Consider the following 20,446-nt stretch of genomic DNA (forward strand, 5'->3'; position numbering starts at 1 on the left):
AAGTAGTTTTTTAACACAGACAACACGCGTGTGATATGACAGCTTTCTGAAAAATGGATGATGAGCTTCGTGAAAGGTATGAAGAAGTCATAATGACAAAATGTATGTGCGGGACTCCCACCGCGGTCCGTTCTTGGGCCATAACTTTTTCACTTTTGTTAATCTACTTTACTTGATAGTGACTATCATCTTTATGCCGATGACCTAAGACCCCTAAAAGTATCTCTTCTGCAATCTTCGGCATGATCAGCACAGAGATAGATGCAAAAACTTGGTCACTTAATAAAATTGAAATAAGGTATCAAATGATTTTTATTTCCACCTCATATTTATCAGTAAGCGTTTCTACTTGATGTTATCCCATCATCAAACATAAAGCATTGAAAGGCATTCACAGAAGGAACAATAAAATTGCAGGAGATTTGTGGCTTACCTATACAGTCTCCATAAACTGTGTGAAATACATGGCGTTTCAGAAAGATCCATCCGATTTCACAAGACTGCACGTCAAAACTTGGTGTTAATTTTAACTTAAACGTGGGACCACAAAGATTTTATTTTGAAAAGAACCATATGGTTCTGCAAAGGTATATCTTTTACATGCAAGCAAGCGTAAACTTCTGGTACTTTTTACAGTTACATTCCCTATCAAAGTTTTCATTTATTTTTCACAGGTTTTTAAAGCACCCTTCACTGGACGCACGCCAACTATACAGACGACAGTCAAACTCGTTGTATATTTTTGCGAGAATGTTTCGTGTTACTGCATTCACTGTTGTAGCCAAGTGACGCAGCAGTTCACCAAAGTTGTTGAAAGGGGAGACAGAGAGGCGAAATCTTACTTAACTGCCCTCACCCCCTCACGAAAAAGTCACATACCGTAACGTCAGGCGACCTAGGAGGCCAGTTGTGTTTTGCGAGATCAGTACGTCCCAGAGCCCAATACGTCTGTAAGAGATGAACTGACAAACTCTCGACCAAAATCACGCCGCACGTCTTTTGTTGCTCCGTTATCGCCATCTCGACTACCGGCAACTTACAACTGGCGCCAAAGTCGCTATCATTGTTCACGTAAAGCATTCTTGAAATACCCTGCATAGGCACCGTAGGTACAACACAAACTTTGGCACTCATTAGTCCTGCTGAATCTATATTACATTGATGTAGTACAAGTAATGAAATTCCTAGATGACAAGAGCTAGGTAGGAATTTATGTGTGAAATGCGCTTGTACCGTTAAACTGTTTGAGTGATCAGTGCCTATAATACACAATTACTGTGCGTGACATCAGAAATTGACTTGCTTCTTATTCGTGATGTTTTAATAGTCAATAGCCTCCTCACAAACTCTCCTCCAGTGTTGAATATTTATTATTCAACCATATCAGTAGCACAACATCTGAAACGTCCTCAAGTCATCAGTTTCAGCCATACACCAATGGTGCAAGGTATATGGTAACTTACATAATATGTTCTAACACCAATCTGTGGTCAGAGCATTTTCAAACATTTTCTATTGTTTTAATAATATAAACAAGGAAATGATAATACCTGGAAATAATTATGGAAGTTGAAAGACGAAATTCATTCTCCCTGTTAATTATAAGGAGATGTACAAGAAGGTAATCAATAAGTCATATGTACAGAGCTTATCACAAATATGAAGACATAAGAGTAATGTTACAAGGTATGCGTACATGTTGTAGCATAACTGTTGTTTCTGCTTTCTACCATCAGGTTTTCGGTACCGAGTAATGAGCTACAAGAACATTCCTGAAAGTATATTTCCTCATAAACTTTTTCATCGATGATGTTGATGCTCTGAAATACTCTTTCTTGTTATAGCGCTACGTAAAAAAAATGTCTACTGAGCATTTTACAAGGAGATAAATTTCTGTTTTGACAACAGTGGTTATTTTTGTTTCAGATAATCATGCTCGTCCTAGGATCTCTAATTGTCGCCGTGTCTGTCAACTGGGTTTACATACTACCTATCGTTGTTATGGGAGCCTTGTTTTGGTTCGTTAGGAAGGTTTATCTGAGGGCGTCGAAGAACATCAAGCGCTTGGAAGGAATGAGTGAGTATGACGTCTGAATATTTCGTCTGTATTGGTACTCTGTTCCAGTGAATTCTGAATTTACAGGGCCCGACGGGCTCTGGGACACATGATTTTTCATTTTTTTCTATGATCATAGTTCATTGTATTGCGTAAGTCGTATCAGCACAGCAAAAAAGTTCAGTAAAGGCCCACGTCACAGCTCACATATAGTAAAGTTATCACTTGTAGCAGACTTTGTTCATATAGCCTATTTTAGAGTCTTATCGACAAGAATAATTTCTCTGTTATTGTGATGCCACATAATCCACTAACAGAATAAGCTTATTGGCAATACTGAGTCATCAGTACTCTCCTATGCCTTTATATCTGCTGTGACTCCTCTATAAGAATGTGTCCTTTTTCCGCAGCAAAGAGCCCAGTCTTCACGCACCTCTTGGCAACTCTACAAGGCTTAACGACTATAAGAGCATATGGAGCCCAAAATATTCTCAAGGAGGAGTTTGACAAACATCAGGTAATCTAAATGGAAAGAATAACCTATCTTAAACAATTATGGTAAGCACAAATTAAATTGGCGTTTTACTATTATCTAGCAACGTTCTCAAAAATGTTGACCTCTTGCTTTGGAGGAAATTCTGAAACTAGTCCCATTGCTTCATTACATGATAAAACACTGTTTCCTTTCACAGTTAGCCGTTGGCCAATGAATAAGGCCCACAGTGTAAAAGAAACTTAACTTGTTTGTGTTATAAGCGATCAATTTCAAAGTGTGAATTATGTAAGACCATAACGTGCATCTCATTTCAGGATTTACACACGGCTGCTTGGTATATGTTTCTAACAACGTCTCAAGCGTTTGGATTTTCACTGGATATTATGTGCCTTATTTACATAACGTTTATCACGTACAGTTTCCTGTTCCTGGAAGGTGAGTACACAAAACAGTGCAATGCCTTTAAAGATACAGTAGAGTAATGCGAGTTGCAGTTTTCCCAAAATATTGATTCACGGACTAATACTACCATTAGTGCCCACTCTTCATTTTATGTATGACTAATATAATCTATATCTACAAGCGGCATGATTGTTTGCAAGGGTGATTATTGTAATGGTTCTTTTTTTCATACTTTTCACTCTGGTAGTTAGTTGGCCCTTATATTGAGTAGCGTGCTGCTGAGGTTTGAAAACAAATATACAAACATTAGTGAGGCATAGTGGCAAAATAAGTTCTTTAAAAATGTGAATTATGGCCTACGTATAACGAAGTTGAGGTAAATTCATGTGGATGTTGTACAGACACGTTCCGGATGCCGAGCGCAGATTTTCTTTCGAGAAATGGGCCATAAAATTCAAGGTAGCGTCATAGAAGACCGTCGTATTAGAATTAGTGAGACTGTGGAGAAAGTAGGTATCTCGTATAAACAAATATAAAATATCCGGAATGAAGAAACTGAGTGTGCCATATCCATCGCTGTTACTAACTGAAAAGAATATAGGAAAGTGACTTCAAAATAATTGTCTGAAAAGTTGAGGAGTACTATTCAGAATTTCTGTAGGCGAAACTTGGATCTACTATCATAAAAAATGTTCAAATATATGTGAATTCCTAAGGGACCAAACTGCTGAAGTCATCGGTCCCTAGACTTACACACTACTTAAACTAACTTACGCTAAGAACAACACACACACACACACATGCCCGAGGGACGACCTGAACGTCCGCCGAGAGGAGCCGCGCTACTATCATACTGTGCAGACAAAGGTATACTTTAAACAAAGGGGTCGTTCACAAAACTGATGGTTACTGTTTTATAGGACTCGCAGAAAATCTTCATGGTAAACTATGTATTTGGAAAACGTTCTTACTATGCAAGTATGGTTAGGTAATTTGCATACTGAGTAGAACAGGAAATGGCCAAGATTAGCGAGCAGGAAGTAGTGTTGTCTGGCTCCAAGAAAGTGACCTTGCATGACATCGGCCGCTGCAATGGTAAAGCTCGACAAACTTGATTATGAAGTAGTTTCCCACACACAATTTTGCCATAGGTTTGGTTTCTTGTGATGTTTTCAGTTTAGTACAGTCAAAAAATGTGTAAACGAATATTTTGCGTGGTTGGAAGCAATTTTTTCCGCTGCAAGAGGAAAAGGAAACAAAAAAAAAAAAAAAAGATTGGAATATCGCTGGATCATATCCGACGATGCCAATACAAATTATGTTCAGAAATAAGTAGGTGTTTGAAAGAAGTGATTTGCTGTGTTGCGTTTATTTTTGCCAAGCTTATGACTCTATCCTCGTAGGTTAAGAGAAGGATCTGGCGAGTCCTTAGACAGACACTCACGAATTGTTATTTGTTAAAAGAACAAGAAAATGAACGTGTGTGTGTGAGTGTTTGTGCGTGTGTTAGAGAGTGAGTGTGTGTGTGTGTGTGTGTGAGAGAGAGAGAGAGAGAGAGAGAGAGAGAGACAGAGAGAGAGAGAGAGAGAGAGAGAGAGAGAGAGAGACGGGGGTTAGGTTACTTCTTTAAATGTAGTTGGCAAAGTGCACGACAAATGGTGAAAAGTAAAATTCAGACAGTCAGCATCGTATACATGTGGCTACGACAACAAATTAATAAATTATTGCAGTTGAAATCAAGTCGATAAAACTTTTCATTAAGCACAATGATGTCAAGTTCTGAACAATATGCAGTGCACTGAAAATATGTGACATCTCTAAGATACTAAATTTTTTGCTAGAATGCTGTTAAGGATTTTACGAGGTGACTGGAAAGCGAAGACCGAATATGATGTTTGTTGCTATTTCACGCTGGCTCTCATCATGAGAAATCGTAATCTTTGAACGACACCAACTACTAACTACATTTGGACACGATTTGTACACTAAATTAGTTCCTTATACAATTGCTTCAGGTAATTAAATTTACTGTAAATTGCTCGTGCATAAACTCGGATTGCACTTTTATCACATGACATCCTGCGAATTATGTATGAAGGGCAATAGGCGATATCCACATTCCTAGATTTCCCTACAGCATTTGAGACAGTGTCACTGTGCCAACTCTAGGCGTAATGTTGCAAAGCAGTATGAAATGGAATGAGGATGTAAGGATTGTAGCAGGGAAGGCGAATGGTCGAATTTGGTTTCGTGAGAGAATTTTAGGGAAGTGTGGCACGTCTGTAAAGGAGTCCGCATATAGGATACTAGTGCGATCCATTGTTGAGTACTGTTCTAGTGTTTGGGATCCGCACCAGGTCGGATTGAAAGAAGACATCGAAGCAGTTCGAAGGCGGGCTGCTAGGATTATCACTGTTAGACTCCAAAAACACGCAAGTATTACGGAGATGCTTCGGGAATTCAAATGGGAATCCCTGGAGGGAAGGCGACGTTCTTTTCGAGAAGCACTGTTCAGAACATTTGGAGAATTAGCGTTAGAGGCTGACCGCAGAACGTCGCCAACGTACATTTCGTTTAAGCACCACGAAGATTAGAGACATTAGGACTCGTACGGAGGGACACAAACAGACCGTTTTCCTCTCGCTCCATTTGCAAAAAGGAAAGGAAATAACTAGTAGTTACGCACCTCACGGTGGCTTGCGGAGTATGTATGTAGATACAGATGTAGATGGAGACGTCGATTACAGGTGCAACGATCGGCACAGTAGTCATGCAACTCAGAACATCGAGATTACATGAGCTTCAAAAATTTCACCTACTCAGAACTCACTAGTAACAGATTAATATTAACCTTATTGACTAAATAAAAAAATAAAATAATATATTAGGAGAATTATCGGAAATTATTTTAACAGTAGATTTACTTTTAGCCAATTGAGTTTCAGGATACAAGCTATAAAAGCGACTACAGTCGAATGATGGGCTTTTCATTGTCTGTAGATTTTATATTATGAAACTATCAGCAGCATCTACATCTACATGACTACTCTGCAATTCACATTTAAGTGCTTGGCAGAGGGTTCATCGAACCACAATCATACTATCTCTCTACTATTCCACTCCCGAACAGCGAGCGGGAAAAACGAACACCTAAACCTTTCTGTTCGAGCTCTGATTTCTCTTATTTTATTTTGATGATCATTCCTACCTATGTAGGTTGGGCTCAACAAAATATTTTCGCATTCGGAAGAGAAAGTTGGTGACTGAAATTTCGTAAAAAGGTCTCGCCGCGACGAGAAACGTCTATGCTGTAATGACTTCCATCCCAACTCGTGTATCATATCTGCCACACCCTCTCCCCTATAACGCGATAATACAAAACGAGCTGCCCTTTTTTTGCACCCTTTCGATGTCCTCCGTCAATCCCACCTGGTAAGGATCCCACACCGCGCACCAACAGAGGACGAACGAGTGTAGTGTAAGCTGTCTCTTTAGTGGACTTGTTGCATCTTCTATGTGTCCTACCAATGAAACGCAACCTTTGGCTCGCCTTCCCGACAATATTATCTATGTGGTCCTTCCAACTGAAGTTGTTCGTAATTTTAACACCCAGGTACTTAGTTGAATTGACAGCCTTGAGAATTGTACTATTTATCGAGTAATCGAATTCCGACGGATTTCTTTTGGAACTCATGTGGATCATCTCACACTTTTCGTTATTTAGCGTCAACTCCCACCTGACACACCATACAGCAATCTTTTCTAAATCGCTTTGCAGCTGATACTGGTCTTCGGATGACCTTACTAGACGGTAAATTACAGCATCATCTGCGAACAGTCTAAGAGACCTGTCAGATTGTCACCCAGGTCATTTATATAGATCAGGAACAGTAGAGGTCCCAGGACGCTTCCCTGGGGAACACCTGATATCACTTCAGTTTTACTCGATGATTTGCCGTCTATTACTACGAACTGCGACCTTCCTGACAGGAAATCACGAATCCAGTAGCACAACTGAGACGATACCCCATAGCTCCGCAGCTTGATTAGAAGTCGCTTGTGAGGAACGGTGTCAACAGCTTTCCGGAAATCTAGAAATAGGGAATCAACTTGAGATCCCCTGTCGATAGCGGCCATTACTTCGTGCGAATAAAGAGGTAGCTGTGTTGCACAAGAGCGATGTTTTCTGAAGCCATGCTGATTACATGTCCATAGATCGTTCCCTTCGAGGTGATTCATAATGATTGAATACAGTATATGCTCCAAAACCCTACTGCAAACCGACGTCAATGATATAGGTCTGTAGTTAAATGGATTACTCCTACTACCCTTCTTGAACACTGGTGCGACCTGCGCAATTTTCCAATCTGTAGGTACAGATCTATCTGTGAGCGAGCGGTTGTATATGAGTGCTAAGTAGGGAGCTATAGTATCAGCGTAATCTGAAAGGAATCTACTCGGTATACAATCTGGACCTGAAGACTTGCCCGTATCAAGCGATTTGAGTTGCTTCGCAACCCCTAATGTATCTACCTCTAAGAAACTCATGATAGCAGATGTTCGTGTTTCAAATTCTGGAATATTCCATTCGTCTTCCCTGGTGAAGGAATTTCGGAAAACTGCGTTCAATAACTCCGCATTAACGGCACAGTCGTCGATAACAGTACCATCGGCACTGCGCAGCGAAGGTATTGACTGCGTCTTGCCGCTTGTGTACTTTACATACGACCAGAATTTCTTCGGATTTTCTACCAAATTTCGAGACAATGTTTCGTTGTGGAACCTATTAAGGGCATCTCGCATCGAAGTACGTGCCAAATTTCGCGCGTCTGTAATTTTTAGCCAATCTTCAGGATTTCGTGTTCTTCTGAACTTCGCATGCTTTTTCCGTTGCCTCTGCAACAGCGTTCGGATCTTTTTTGTGTACCACGGGGGATCCGTTCCATCTCTTACCAATTTATGAGGTATGAATATCTCAATTGCTGTTGCTACTATATCTTTGAATTTGAGCCACATCTCGTCTACATTCGCATAGTCAGTTCTAAAGTATCTCAGTTCTAAAGTATCTCAGCAATAATAATATTAATTTCAAATCTTCACTGTCCAGTGTTTGGATTGAGAATGAGAGAGATTGCTTTTTTCAGACCTATTTGGCGGCCAGATTGGGCTGGCGGTGACGCAGTCAATGGGCCTCACCGGCATGATCCAGTGGGGCATGCGGCAGTCAGCCGAAGTGGCCAACCAGATGATGGCCGTGGAGCGCGTCATGGAGTACACGGCGCTCGAGGAGGAGCCCCTGCTGGAGTCTACTCCAGGTACGGCACTTCTTGTGTCTGCAAACAAGAGCTGCTTCTTACACAAAATGCCAATTTTAAACATGGCTGTAAGCCAGCAAGCGTACGAGAATACGATTTGTATAGTACAGCCAACCGATTGCAGCAGGATTTAACTTGACATGGTTTTAACATCGACTATGGATATTCTCATCAGAGAGTATACTCACATGTAGTGACAGTTGAAAACAGATTTACAAGTAAAATGATCTCGTCATTGAAAATCAGTACTTAAACCTTTACACGAACATAACCGCGCATACAACTTTAGATATAATAGGAAAAAAATTACATCTTCATAAAAGAGAGACTTATGATGAGCAGATTACTGACTTCATGACTTTAATTGAAATTATAATCAAATGTAACTATATCGATTTCAACGGACTGGAGTGAGCAAACCGATGGTCTTGCTAAGTATAACCCATTAGTTGGTATTCTTCTGGACATATTTATAAATTGCTTAGAAGAAAAATTTTTTGAAAATTTTGCAGCCGTCGCTCTGGGTGAGTGCGAATACGAATTCCGTCAGTTAAATTATTTGGATGTAACATTAACAGTACTTGATAATAACATTTCTGACAATATTTTTCTCAAAAAAAAACCGTTTTGCTCAACATACACTCATTCTCACAAAAAGCCTTTTTTTTTTCATTCTTCCAGCCATACAGCTGCTTCCACTACTTCGTCTGATGAAAACCCTGACACTGGGATTAATTTGATTAAAATCATCGCAGTCAGTAATGGGTACGATCCAGCCATAGTGGTCAGTAGGTCCAAAAATAAAACCAATAATAGAATCCCCACTCTTGACACTTCTGCTAATAACGAGAGTAATGAAAAGAAAAAACAGTTTCTACACCATTTTAGGGTCCGTGTCTTACAGGATTCAGCGTCTTCTCCATAATAAGTATGATTCTAAAGTATCATTTTCTACTTACAACAGTTTGAAAAATAATCTTGTTCGTAATTTAAAACCAGTGCATTGCCCATAGAAAACGGAAAGGTGTATAAAATTAACTCTGACAAACGTCCAGCCAATTATATAGGACAGACGGGACGAGCAATTGCTGTTAGATTTAAAGAACATTCTCAGGAAAATGTACAGGTAAATATAACTTGCTGATCACTTCTTAATGACAGACCATACACCTACAGAAGTTCATGACTTCAGTATCCTACACACAGAGACGAAAGGCTTCAGACTTGAAGAATTAAAAATTTTGAAATACCTCTCTCTTAATGACTATTTCATTGTGATTGAGTAGTTGCAGCTATGTTCTTCAATGGTATAAAGACCTTACTTAGAAACGCCTGAAATCGACTCCTCATTTTCCTCAGAGTGCACTAAGATATCATATTCCTCTTTCTTTTTCATTTATTACATTGTAATTCGCTTTTAAACGAAATGTATAAAATATTTGTTATTGCTTTGTCCTGTATAATTTTTTATTTTCCATAACACTGACTCTTGACTTGCGAGATGAACACTTATATGCTATTTAAAATAATTCTGTTAATGAAAACAATTGATTTCTTGGTCTGTTAATAAGTAGCGCGTCTTGTTTCGTGTCCACGTCGTGGTAACTTCGGCCCTTGGGCCGCTTAGTCTGATGCCAACAAATCGTACAACTCTTAGCGGCGTACAGTGTGCCACGTCATATAGCTATAATTTTTACTGACAAGCGCCATTGTTATGTGAATTCCATTATCAGTAATTTTATATGCTTTTAAAAATGATTTTAAGAAATTATTTTATAACACAAGATCATTTTGCTCGTAAATCTCTTTTCAACTGTCAATACATGTGAGTACAGTCGCTTCCTAAATTTGTTCATTATAATAACTATACCGTAATCTTTTACAGGTAATTATTTTTGTTTTTTCTAATGAAGATACCCGTAATTGGTGTCGAAACCAGGTCAAGTTAAAACTTGTGTTATACAAATCATATTATAGACAATGTAGATTTAATCGTTACATGCAGTTAACGACATCGGTCTTCCGAAAACTAACGAAATTTAAAGACCATGCTGGCGTTTCATGCTGTGGTCATTTATTTACGTTCGAAATTTAATACTTTCGATGAATGGCGCGAGACGATGAATACAAACTACAACTTATCAAATGAAACTATAATATTTCTGTCAAATATTACCTGTCCCAAATAAGTGTGTGTTGGAAGTACAATATTTCCAGCTAGTTGTTATTTCCCCTTTCTGCTGTCTGGCTATTGATGATAGCTTCTGTGGACTTTCGAAGAGAGGGAGGGATGTAATACTCGGAGTTTTAAGCTTTTAATAGTGTGTATAATTTTATTGTGAAGGGAGATTCTCGTGAAATATAGCGCCAATACTGACAGAGCTGCTCTTGAAAGTTATGATTAGTATGTTTTTTCAATCTGCTGCTGTCCATCTACATAAACTGGCAAAATAAAGTTTTACGCCGTTTTAATGATTTGTATAGTCTGTCATTTTTTAATCACAGATTTCTTTCTCTACACTCTCCTGACTACAAGAAAACACTGTGTTTTATGGAGGTAAAAGTAAACGCGCATTCTCAGCGCAGTTCAGCAAAGTGCGTCGTATCTCGAATCGTGAACGGAACGGTACGTCATTAGACCATTTAGGCCCTGTAGTAAGGCACAAAATGTTCACGATCTGCCAGCAGTGGCCTTCCGCAGTCGACAATACCACCCAATAAGCGCTGTCTACAAAATGTGACTCTCAGGTACCCCGAGGAGGATGCGATTGGACTGTGCGCTGCGTTTTTGGAAGCGACTGTGAGGGGTGCGTTAATCCAGACAGTACGCAACCCCGCTCCACACATGCAGATTCGCTTTCAGGCGCCCGTTGTGAACAACAGTGTTACACCCACCAGATACCCAGCACTGTGAAACCCTATGTAAGGAAAGCCTGGTGTGGAACTTTGGATCAGTGGCGTCGGCTTCTCTCCATCGAGTGTAGAACTTGTCTGATACCTGGTCATTGTCGTAAGAGTGTGGTCGTGGCCATGGTATATAGTGAACTCCAGAAATTGTTTGTGACATCACGCAACATGAAAATTACCAATGAGATCGCGGAACACTGGGAGCCAACAATTAACTGAAATCAATAATTAAATGAAACCAAATACAAATGATTAAGAGCGTAATGTGTTGTGGGGGAACGGGCTGACCTGTGACTATGGAATAGACGTCTTTCTCACGATTTCACATTCCTCCCATGTTTTTCTGCATTCCGAAGCTGTTGCAAGAGCAGCCACACAACACCGCTTTGCACCCGCCGTCTCTGCGTGAGGCCTGGACAGACTCGTGTTAGGGCTTCGTCTCAGATTCTGCTGGCGTCTGTGATTTATAAGGAATGTCCTCACTGTCTAGAAAACATCTTTTTAAATAGGCTGACTTCTTCTGCACCCCTCCCTGTGCGAATTCTTTGCGCTTTGTGTTCTCTGCTCCCAGTGCCTGTGGGGTGCTGGAATTGTCGACACGTTCTTGTTTTCTAGGGCAGGCCAGAAGAATTCACATGATTTCGCACGTGCATTTTTGACGTTCCACCCTAATGGCTGCAGGGTCCATCAGTTTTCGGCAAGCTTCTCATTGTCTGCCAGGCCCTTGGCAACGTGTCAGTTCTTAAGCGGGGGGATGGCGTCCCCTGGCTACCCTCTGTGTGGTTGTAGAGTGTTCCCAATGCCTACTGCTCTGACGTTCGCCACCTGGGGTCTAGCCGGCTTTCTCCTGGGCCACTGGCGTCGTTTGTCGGTGAAGGAGGCCCTGGGCGTAGGTATCATAGGTACCAATGCACTCCCACGGGTTCAGTAGGGAGGTGTGTTAGTCATGTTTTGGACTGCTGTCGTGTACGAATGATGGATGTCTCTCGTGACTATCGAGAATAATTTGAGGACTGTACGGTATTGGGACAAGATACTACAGGGTGAGGCATAAAGGATGAATGGTTTTTAAATGAACAATACATCGTTAGTAGTGCTTCAAAAATTTTTTTATTACAGAATAACACTCAAATAATGTTCCCATTGAACAAAATTAATGCTTCAAAACAACATGCCAGGTGACGGCCGTTTTCAGCGATGCACTTCTCAAGGCGCTCTCGGAAGTTTGCTTCAACTCTCTGTAACATGTCTCTATCTATTTGGACGATTTCCACACGAACAGCTTCCTTCAATTTTTCAAAGTGTACGTGGTTTATGCACGTACACACGTGATTTAAGGTAGCCCCACAAAAAGTAGTCACACATGGATAGGTCAGGGGAACGAGGAGGCCAATGAATGTCCCCAAACCGGGAAATAACTCTAACACGAATAACAGTCTTAAGTGCTTCCATAGTCAATCTTGCCGTGTGAGCTGTAGCTCCATCCTGCTGAAACCACACTCTCTGGACAGTAATACGTTTTCTTCTTAATTCAGGTAGGAAGAATACAGTGATCATCTCTCTGTATCATTCAGAGGTTACGGTTACTGTGTTCCCGTTCTTGTCTTAGAATAAGTATGGACCAATAACATCTGTACCTGTCACAGCACACCAAACAATCACGCTGGGACTATGTAATGGTTTCTCATGCAGTAGTTTTGGGTTTTCACTGTCCCAATAACGACAGTTCCGCTGATTTACCATTCCATTCAAATGGAAATGAACTTCATCACTCATAAGAAAAATAATTTTGCCAGTTTGCTCAAATATGTCCTCCATTTCTCGGGCAAAATGTAGCTGCTGTTCATAATCTCTTGGCTTTAATTTTTGCACAGTGACCATTTTGCAGGGATGTAGTTTTAGGTTAGTATACAAAATACTCCTTATTGAGCGATTACTGAGGCGTAGCTGAGCCGAGTGTCTTCTGGCAGATGGTGGTGGTTAGTGTTTAACGTCCCGTCGACAACGAGGGCATTAGAGACAGAGCGCAAGCTCGGGTTAGGGAAGGATTGGGAAGGAAATCGGCCGTGCCCTTTCAGAGGAACCATCCTGGCATTTGCCTGAAACGATTTAGGGAAATCACGGGAAACCTAAATCAGGATGGCTGGAGACGGGATTGAACCGTCGTCCTCCCGAATGCGAGTCCAGTGTGCTAACCACTGCGCCACCTCGCTCGGTCTAGCAGATCGACCAGGACTATGGAGTATGGCTTGCCGAACTCTTTCCACATTTTCTTGTGTCCAAACTGAGCGAGGAGGTCCTGGTGGTTTTTTGTTCATAACTGTTCCTCGTGTTCACAGTGATTCTATCCAATGTAAAATGGTGTTACAAGTGTGAACACTATCATGTTTAGCGAGATTGAAATACACGATGTTGCACAGTCCACGGCTCCATGACCTTGATGACCTTGACTAAACAAAATAGCAGGAGCTACCGATCACATTACCACATCACTCTCTCTCTCTCCCCCCCCCCCCCCCCCACTCCGACCACCTGAGCTTGAATACTAGCTGTTCTAAAAACGTTTGTCCTTTCTGCCTCACCCCGTATAACCTACCCATTTTCCAGCCTTGCAATCAACATTTCTGTGATTGGGTTTCCTTTGAAGTCAATAATGCACCATGACATCGTAAGCACTTCATGAATAATTTCCTCCAAGAGAGAGGTATTGACTGAATGGAACGCTCTGAGATGGCTGCCAATGTGATCCGTTTAAGTATGTTGTGGTACAAGTTGAATCCCACAGCGCATCGTCCCTGGAACCTTTTTTTTCATGCATGACCTCACGAGGACCACCGTCGAAGAGCGGAACAGACTTGACCATAACATCTCGACCACCTCGCCAACGCTACTCTAGGGGGGATCTATGAATGTTACAATGTGCGGTGTAGAGAAATATGGTATACTTTTTTATTTCATTGATGTGCAATTTCGAACATATTTGCTGTACTTTAGTTGTTTTTTTTTTTTTTTTTTTTTTTTTTTTTTTTTTTTTTTTTTTTTTTTTACTTCACATAAAGCTAACCTTTTAGTTTCACAAGGTTGCACCTTTCAACTTCTGCTTGCCTTGGATCTAAGCTCATTCGCAGATGTGCAGGTGGCGCAAAACATTTATTTGAGCAGTTCACATAGTCCTCAAGCCACTGCAAGGTGCATCACAGAAATTATTTGTAACCAATACCAAGAACCTATTTTCCTCATCCGCGAATCGGGAGGAAAATGGGTATCTATACGTCTGATTCTGCGCTCTAATTTCCCGTCTCATTGTTCCTACGCACGATATGGAACGGAGGAGGTAGAAACGTTGCACCATCTTCCTCAAATAAGTTTTCTAAATTTGCAGCAGGTTTTGACAAAAACACAGACTTTTTTCTTGCAGAGATTCACATTCAAATCGCTGCATATCTCCATAGCAGTTTGATAGCGCGTCTCTGGATGCTATCGGAAATCAGGTCATGTTCATTGTTTCAGCTCATGTATACAGAGTATGTCAAACAACTGAGTAACTGATTAGTAATATATCACACTATCTTACTTAAATACTTAAAATTATGAAACACAAGAATGAGATCACTGACAAGTTTCGGAATGGGTTTGGCTCCCAATGACATAAATATATTATATTTGCAGAACTCGAAACCAGAAATAGAGTTTATTATATATCGTGAAGTGATGTAGTTTGAATAAACTTATTATCACAGTTAACTAAACAGATCTTTAAAAACTGTACTTTAGAGTTTAGCATATTTGGGCTCACGTGACAGATCATGGGATGAGTATGCAACAGTGCTACTGAATCACCACGTAAGGCAGTTATCCGTGGTCTGTAAAAGGAGGAAGTTTACTCCGCCTCAAAACTAGAGGGTATACTAGAGCAGCCTCATAGCAGAGATTCTAACCAGAGTAGTTTTAGGATTCTCTTAGACTTAGTCTTCTGAAGGTCCTTTAAGGTAACTTTCGTTGGGTTCTTTCTTAGGTAACAGGTACGATATGGCAAAGTATACAGTTTGCTCACTATTGAAGCAAGGAAATGAATAATAATTCATTAATGTTAACACAACAACCGTACGTACTCTGTAATCGTTTAAATTATATGTGGAACATGCAAACTAATTAACTAATCGAATTACTACGCACACTTATTTTGAGAGTATCACTTAATGCACTCTTTTCATCGAAAATCTGTGATTATCAAACTCAGTATATTATAATGGTCCGAATGTTCTGTCTGCATTTGCCACTTCAGGGTTGTTAATCTAATCGTTCAGAAATTGCCAGTAGTTGGCCCATATCGATTGTTCAATCAAAGTTCGGTTTCCATGACGATGATGTTTTATTGTTTATTACAGACAAGAGACCACCCAGTAGCTGGCCATCCAAAGGAGAAATACAGTTCCGCCGCACGTACTTGAGATACGGGCCTCAGAGTGATCCCGTTCTCGTAGACCTCAACTTCGTCATCCGACCGGCCGAAAAGGTACTGTTCGAAAAAAACCGTTTATTCCTTCATAATGAGCATAGTAATCAAAGAAAATCAAGTTTTAATGATGGAAGGAAGTTCAGCTATTCTCTTTTCAATTCGCAGGTGGGAATAGTTGGACGCACGGGAGCCGGCAAGTCATCGCTCATCTCAGCGCTGTTCAGGCTCGCCATTGTCGAGGGGGAAATCCTTATCGACGACGTGGACACTGCCAACATTGGTCTGCAAGATCTTAGGGCAAAGATTTCCATTATTCCACAAGATCCAGTTCTATTTGCTGGAACTCTGCGGTTCAACCTGGATCCCTTCGGAGAGTTCCCAGACTACATCCTGTGGAGAGTACTTGACGATGTACGTATATGTAGTCTACTTATTATTATCTGCTTCCTTCGAACTACATGTTTGCTGTAGCCTATAAATTATTTAACAAGAAGAAAAATTGTGGGTAATTTGTTTTTTGTCCCTTTTTATTTAAGTACAAGCGTTCTACATGCATAGTAATAAATGTGAAAGTACAGACAGTGTAAAATTTTCCCTTTTGTGAACGAAATGCCTTTAGTTGAAATAACTTAGGAGAGCATAGATGGGTACCGTACTCGAAAAACTCCCGTAATTCGAACTAAGTGTTTACCAACTGAAACATCGGCGATGGTCGGAGGCGGTGACCGGCTGCATTGTCGTAAGTTATTTGAACATTTGAAACGCGTTGAGAAGCTATATTTTCACTTATGTTCTGCCTTTGACTCTGAGCACAGCTCTCTCTCTCTTACTCCCAGTCTGATTATCACTTTCCTCTACATCTCACCCGCTCTACCGTGCATTACTACAAGCCAATAACTATAAATAAGAGAATGTGAACAATATTATTTGTAATAGTTTATGTCTATAACTTGTACTCCAAAGTCACAGGCTGAAAAAGGAGAGAAACCGCACTCCCGTCGTACCCGCAGGTTAGTATTCATTGTTAATAACGCCCTGCCACATTTATCTATGCCTACCTTTTTTTGTCTCTTCGCCTGTCCTTCAATGCTTTTACCTAATGCAGTGAAATATGGAGATCATTAAAAGAATACAAAATAGAACCCTGGGTCTTCTGTAGCCCGCAGTACAACTGTAATTCCAAAGCGAAAAATATGTAGACTCTGAAAGTTTCTATCATTGTAGCGCACCACCTTGCTGCCTCAACGAAGACCAGAACGTCTCCGTCTAATTCTTTGCTTCATAGCTAACCACAGGTACTCGTTGCCGTCCAAGTCGGATGACTGGGAGGGCCAGATTAAGACCTACAGCTCTTCCACGTGCGAATCAGACTAATGCGCCAATAGAGGTAACAAAGTGTTCTGGGCTTTTGCCAAATAAGACACCATCATTGATGAGGACCAATTATCTGTCACATTAGATGCTATCCTTGTCACTTAAAATATCCAGATAATCTTTGCTTGTAATTTGTCTCACAAAAGCATTGACATGACCAACTGTATTCTTTGATGAAGCGGCCATGCCATTATATGAGTTTTTCTTTGAGTGATCAATCTTCTTATTGATTTGCTGCGGACCTTAACGACTTCCTCTCGTACGTCAGATCTTCGTGTCAGAATGCAACTTGCACCCTACGACCTCATTTGTTGCATATATTCTAATAAGTTTTTACCCTCTACAGCTCCCTCTGTATCAGGGAATTTATTTCCTGATGTGTTAACACACGTCCTAGCCTCCTGTCCCTTGTAAGTGTGAATCATTTTCACCTGTGACTGATCTGCAGCTTTCTTAGTCACTCTGCGAAGAACCTCTTGATTATTTTTTATTTTTCTGCCTAATTTTCAACATCCTTATGCAGCAACACATCTCAAACGCTTCGATCCTCTTCCCTTTCTGTTTTCCCACAGTCCATAATTCACTACTATATTAGGTCGGTGCATAAGTTCGTAGCATTTTCTTTTTGCGTGTTGATATTTCGGTTGGTTTGGGTTTATTTATTGATCCATGTCACTATACTCGAGACTGGCAAATGTGATGACCTATGGTCGTTCGACCATTATGTAACATTTGCATGCAATGGGGAATGTTAAAAAAATCGGGTGTATGGGTGTGACAAAAGCCAGAAGGTGGCCATACGTGTACGTCTACTTGCTCGTCATCAATTGGCTCATAAACAACACCGACCATTCCTATCGTGTATCGTCACTGGTGACGTGGAGTAGTGTCTTTAGCCTACACAAGGAAAAAAAAAGAAACGGTTAATCCCAAACAAGGCAGCAACTTCACGTACAAAGACTTGCGCCCATCCACGAAGTATAACCTTATGCATCTGGTGGAATAGTGACGGTGGGTTGTACTACGAATTACTTCCCTGAGGTATTACTGTCACTGCTGCCATTTACTGTCAGCAACTGAGACGGCCTGCAGACGCAATCCAAGAAGAACGACCAGGAAGACTGCGTGAGTTGATGCTATTCCACGGTAACGCACGCCCACATTTTGCCAGACTGTCAAAAAACACTATACATGAGTTGGATTGGAAAATCATTCCATACCCACCTTATTCAACTAATCTTGCGCCCTCATATTTCCTCCTTTCCCACTCTCTATGGAACAGCCTTCAAGGAACGTCCTTTCTGGATGAAAATGCGCTCGGAACATGGCTCGACGAGTTCTTCGCCTGAAAACCACGTGATTTCTACAGTTGCGGAATCGGAACGTAACCACAATGTTGGCAGATTGTTGTAAATAGTGATCGAGAATGTATTGTAGATGAGTAAAGTCTGTGCTGTGTGTATCTGTTGCTACGAACTTATGCACCAACCCAATATATAGTTTGAGGCAGACAGAATGTTCCAGAAAGTGGTTTTTATCTCCTAATTTGTTGAACTGTCTGCAAGGGTATTTTCCGTTTGGGCTCCCTTGTGATCTATACCCCATCTATTGAGTCGTCACTCCCCCACTCCCCCACTCTCCAATAATTTGTGTTGTTCTCATCATCATGACACTCAAGTCGCCCAGTAAGGTGTCAACTGAAAAAACTTGTTAATCGGCCGCCGAACTTCCCCAGGTGCGGACTAAAGGTCACCAATGCCATGCAATCATTTCATTTCAGATTTCAGTGTTTACTGTTACTTCTGGAACAGTGTGCATATGGGACACTGTAAGTCACGTGTTCTCTTTACTTACGCTCGTCGCTACTTTGCCGTCCTGCAGGTGGAGCTGCGTGACTCGCTGCACGACTCCCTGGGCCTGGACACGCGCGTGTTGGACGGCGGCAGCAACTTCAGCGTCGGTCAGCGGCAGCTGGTGTGCCTGGCGAGGGCCATCCTGCGCAACAACCGCGTCCTCATGCTGGACGAGGCCACCGCCAACGTCGATCCCCAGTAAGTTTCCCCTTCAGTTCGCACTGACTCTTTGCTCCTGTGCTCAGATAACACCGTCACATTTTCGGTCAGCTAAACGCCGATTATTAGAAAGAATAAGGTTCCGTGTCAACTGCGTCAGCAGCGAAGCTTGAGAATGGTGGAAGTCCCATGAGGAGTGCAGCGGGCGTAACTCACATGGACTTCAGGACACACCTGGAATTCTACTCAGTACTGGATTATTATACCGCAAAATATAAGACTGTGTACGATGTTCAATTTGAAGATTATCGACGAGTAATAAATTGGTGTCAGTGACTTACAGGCATTTTACATATACCTCAGTATCTTAGTCATTGCTAAAAACTCTTTGAAAAGTTTTTCATCAGCATCCCACCACCTACCATAATTCTTCGACAGTCCTTCCAAAGTCGACAACGTATATATTTCTCCGTGATAAAGAGTTAAAGACGCGCCTCGTGAATTGCACCCTGTAGATTTATTAGCTTGTGCACAAATACACTGCGCAACAGAAATAAAGAATCACTTTTTCGAAACCTTGTAATTCCAATCCATTGAGGTGCATAAGTTTTAAATTTGGCTTAAAGATGCGTACAACGCTCCTTTGTAGTGGTGCATAATCGTGGGGCCTTGAGACGTCAACCTCGGACTCGACCACGCTTCAAACAGTGCGGTGTCGTCACGTGCGAAGAAAAACCACAGCACGTGTGGGGTTCGTCGATGAAGCCTGATAGTAGGCCGTTCGGAACCAGTGGGTGTCGAAAGGGTTGCCAGTCTGCAAGCGCTTAGGACTTCGTCACGGGTTCTGTCTCTACAGGTACGTTCTTAGATTTCTCAATAGTGGTGGGTGGGTGCACTGAGGGTTTTGCCGAAATGGGGGGTCTTATAGGAAACATTTGTCGTTTTGTGTGTCCATGTCATGCGACAGGAGGACACAAAACAAGGATGCTGAAAAACATAATCAACCTTAGATCTCTTGAAACACGTTCAGATTTCATCGAATGGTTTTGAACGGCCTCTAATATTACTAACCTCTACACGAAAGCAAAAACTGCAGTAGCGTTGGACCTATCGGGGACATATCGTGTTTAATGGGGATGCAGCCCCATAATGGAATTAGAGAAGGGTTGAAATGTCCGGGGGTCCTGAAAGGAACTGAGAAATTAAGCATAATTTTTCACGCAAATCCATATTTACGAAGCTCTGCCTACTTCTTGGTAGCTCACAAAAGCCAAGTCGGAAATACAGTTTTGTGAGCCATCAGTCTCTTAACTGCTACGATACGGCGAGCCACAAATTCCTCTCTTGTGCCAACATCTTCATGTCGGAGTAGCATTTACAACCTACGTTCTCGATTATTTGATGGCTTTATTCCAATCTCTGCCT

At 41.3% G+C, this 20,446-nt stretch overlaps 1 protein-coding gene across 1 annotated transcript in view; it reads left to right on the forward strand.

Moving 5' to 3' along the window:
- LOC126334774 (ATP-binding cassette sub-family C member 4-like) overlaps window positions 1-20,446 on the forward strand; it is a 261,316-nt gene that overhangs the window by 227,283 nt on the left and 13,587 nt on the right. Inside the window, exons 16-22 of the mRNA XM_049997362.1 lie at window positions 1,927-2,077; window positions 2,467-2,573; window positions 2,867-2,987; window positions 8,099-8,269; window positions 15,565-15,692; window positions 15,801-16,046; window positions 18,891-19,060. Coding sequence (XP_049853319.1) covers window positions 1,927-2,077; window positions 2,467-2,573; window positions 2,867-2,987; window positions 8,099-8,269; window positions 15,565-15,692; window positions 15,801-16,046; window positions 18,891-19,060 — 1,094 coding nt within the window. The remainder of the gene's footprint in view (window positions 1-1,926; window positions 2,078-2,466; window positions 2,574-2,866; window positions 2,988-8,098; window positions 8,270-15,564; window positions 15,693-15,800; window positions 16,047-18,890; window positions 19,061-20,446) is intronic.

This window comes from Schistocerca gregaria, chromosome 2 (assembly GCF_023897955.1).
Source record: "Schistocerca gregaria isolate iqSchGreg1 chromosome 2, iqSchGreg1.2, whole genome shotgun sequence".
In the NCBI taxonomy this organism is placed as follows: domain Eukaryota; kingdom Metazoa; phylum Arthropoda; class Insecta; order Orthoptera; family Acrididae; genus Schistocerca; species Schistocerca gregaria.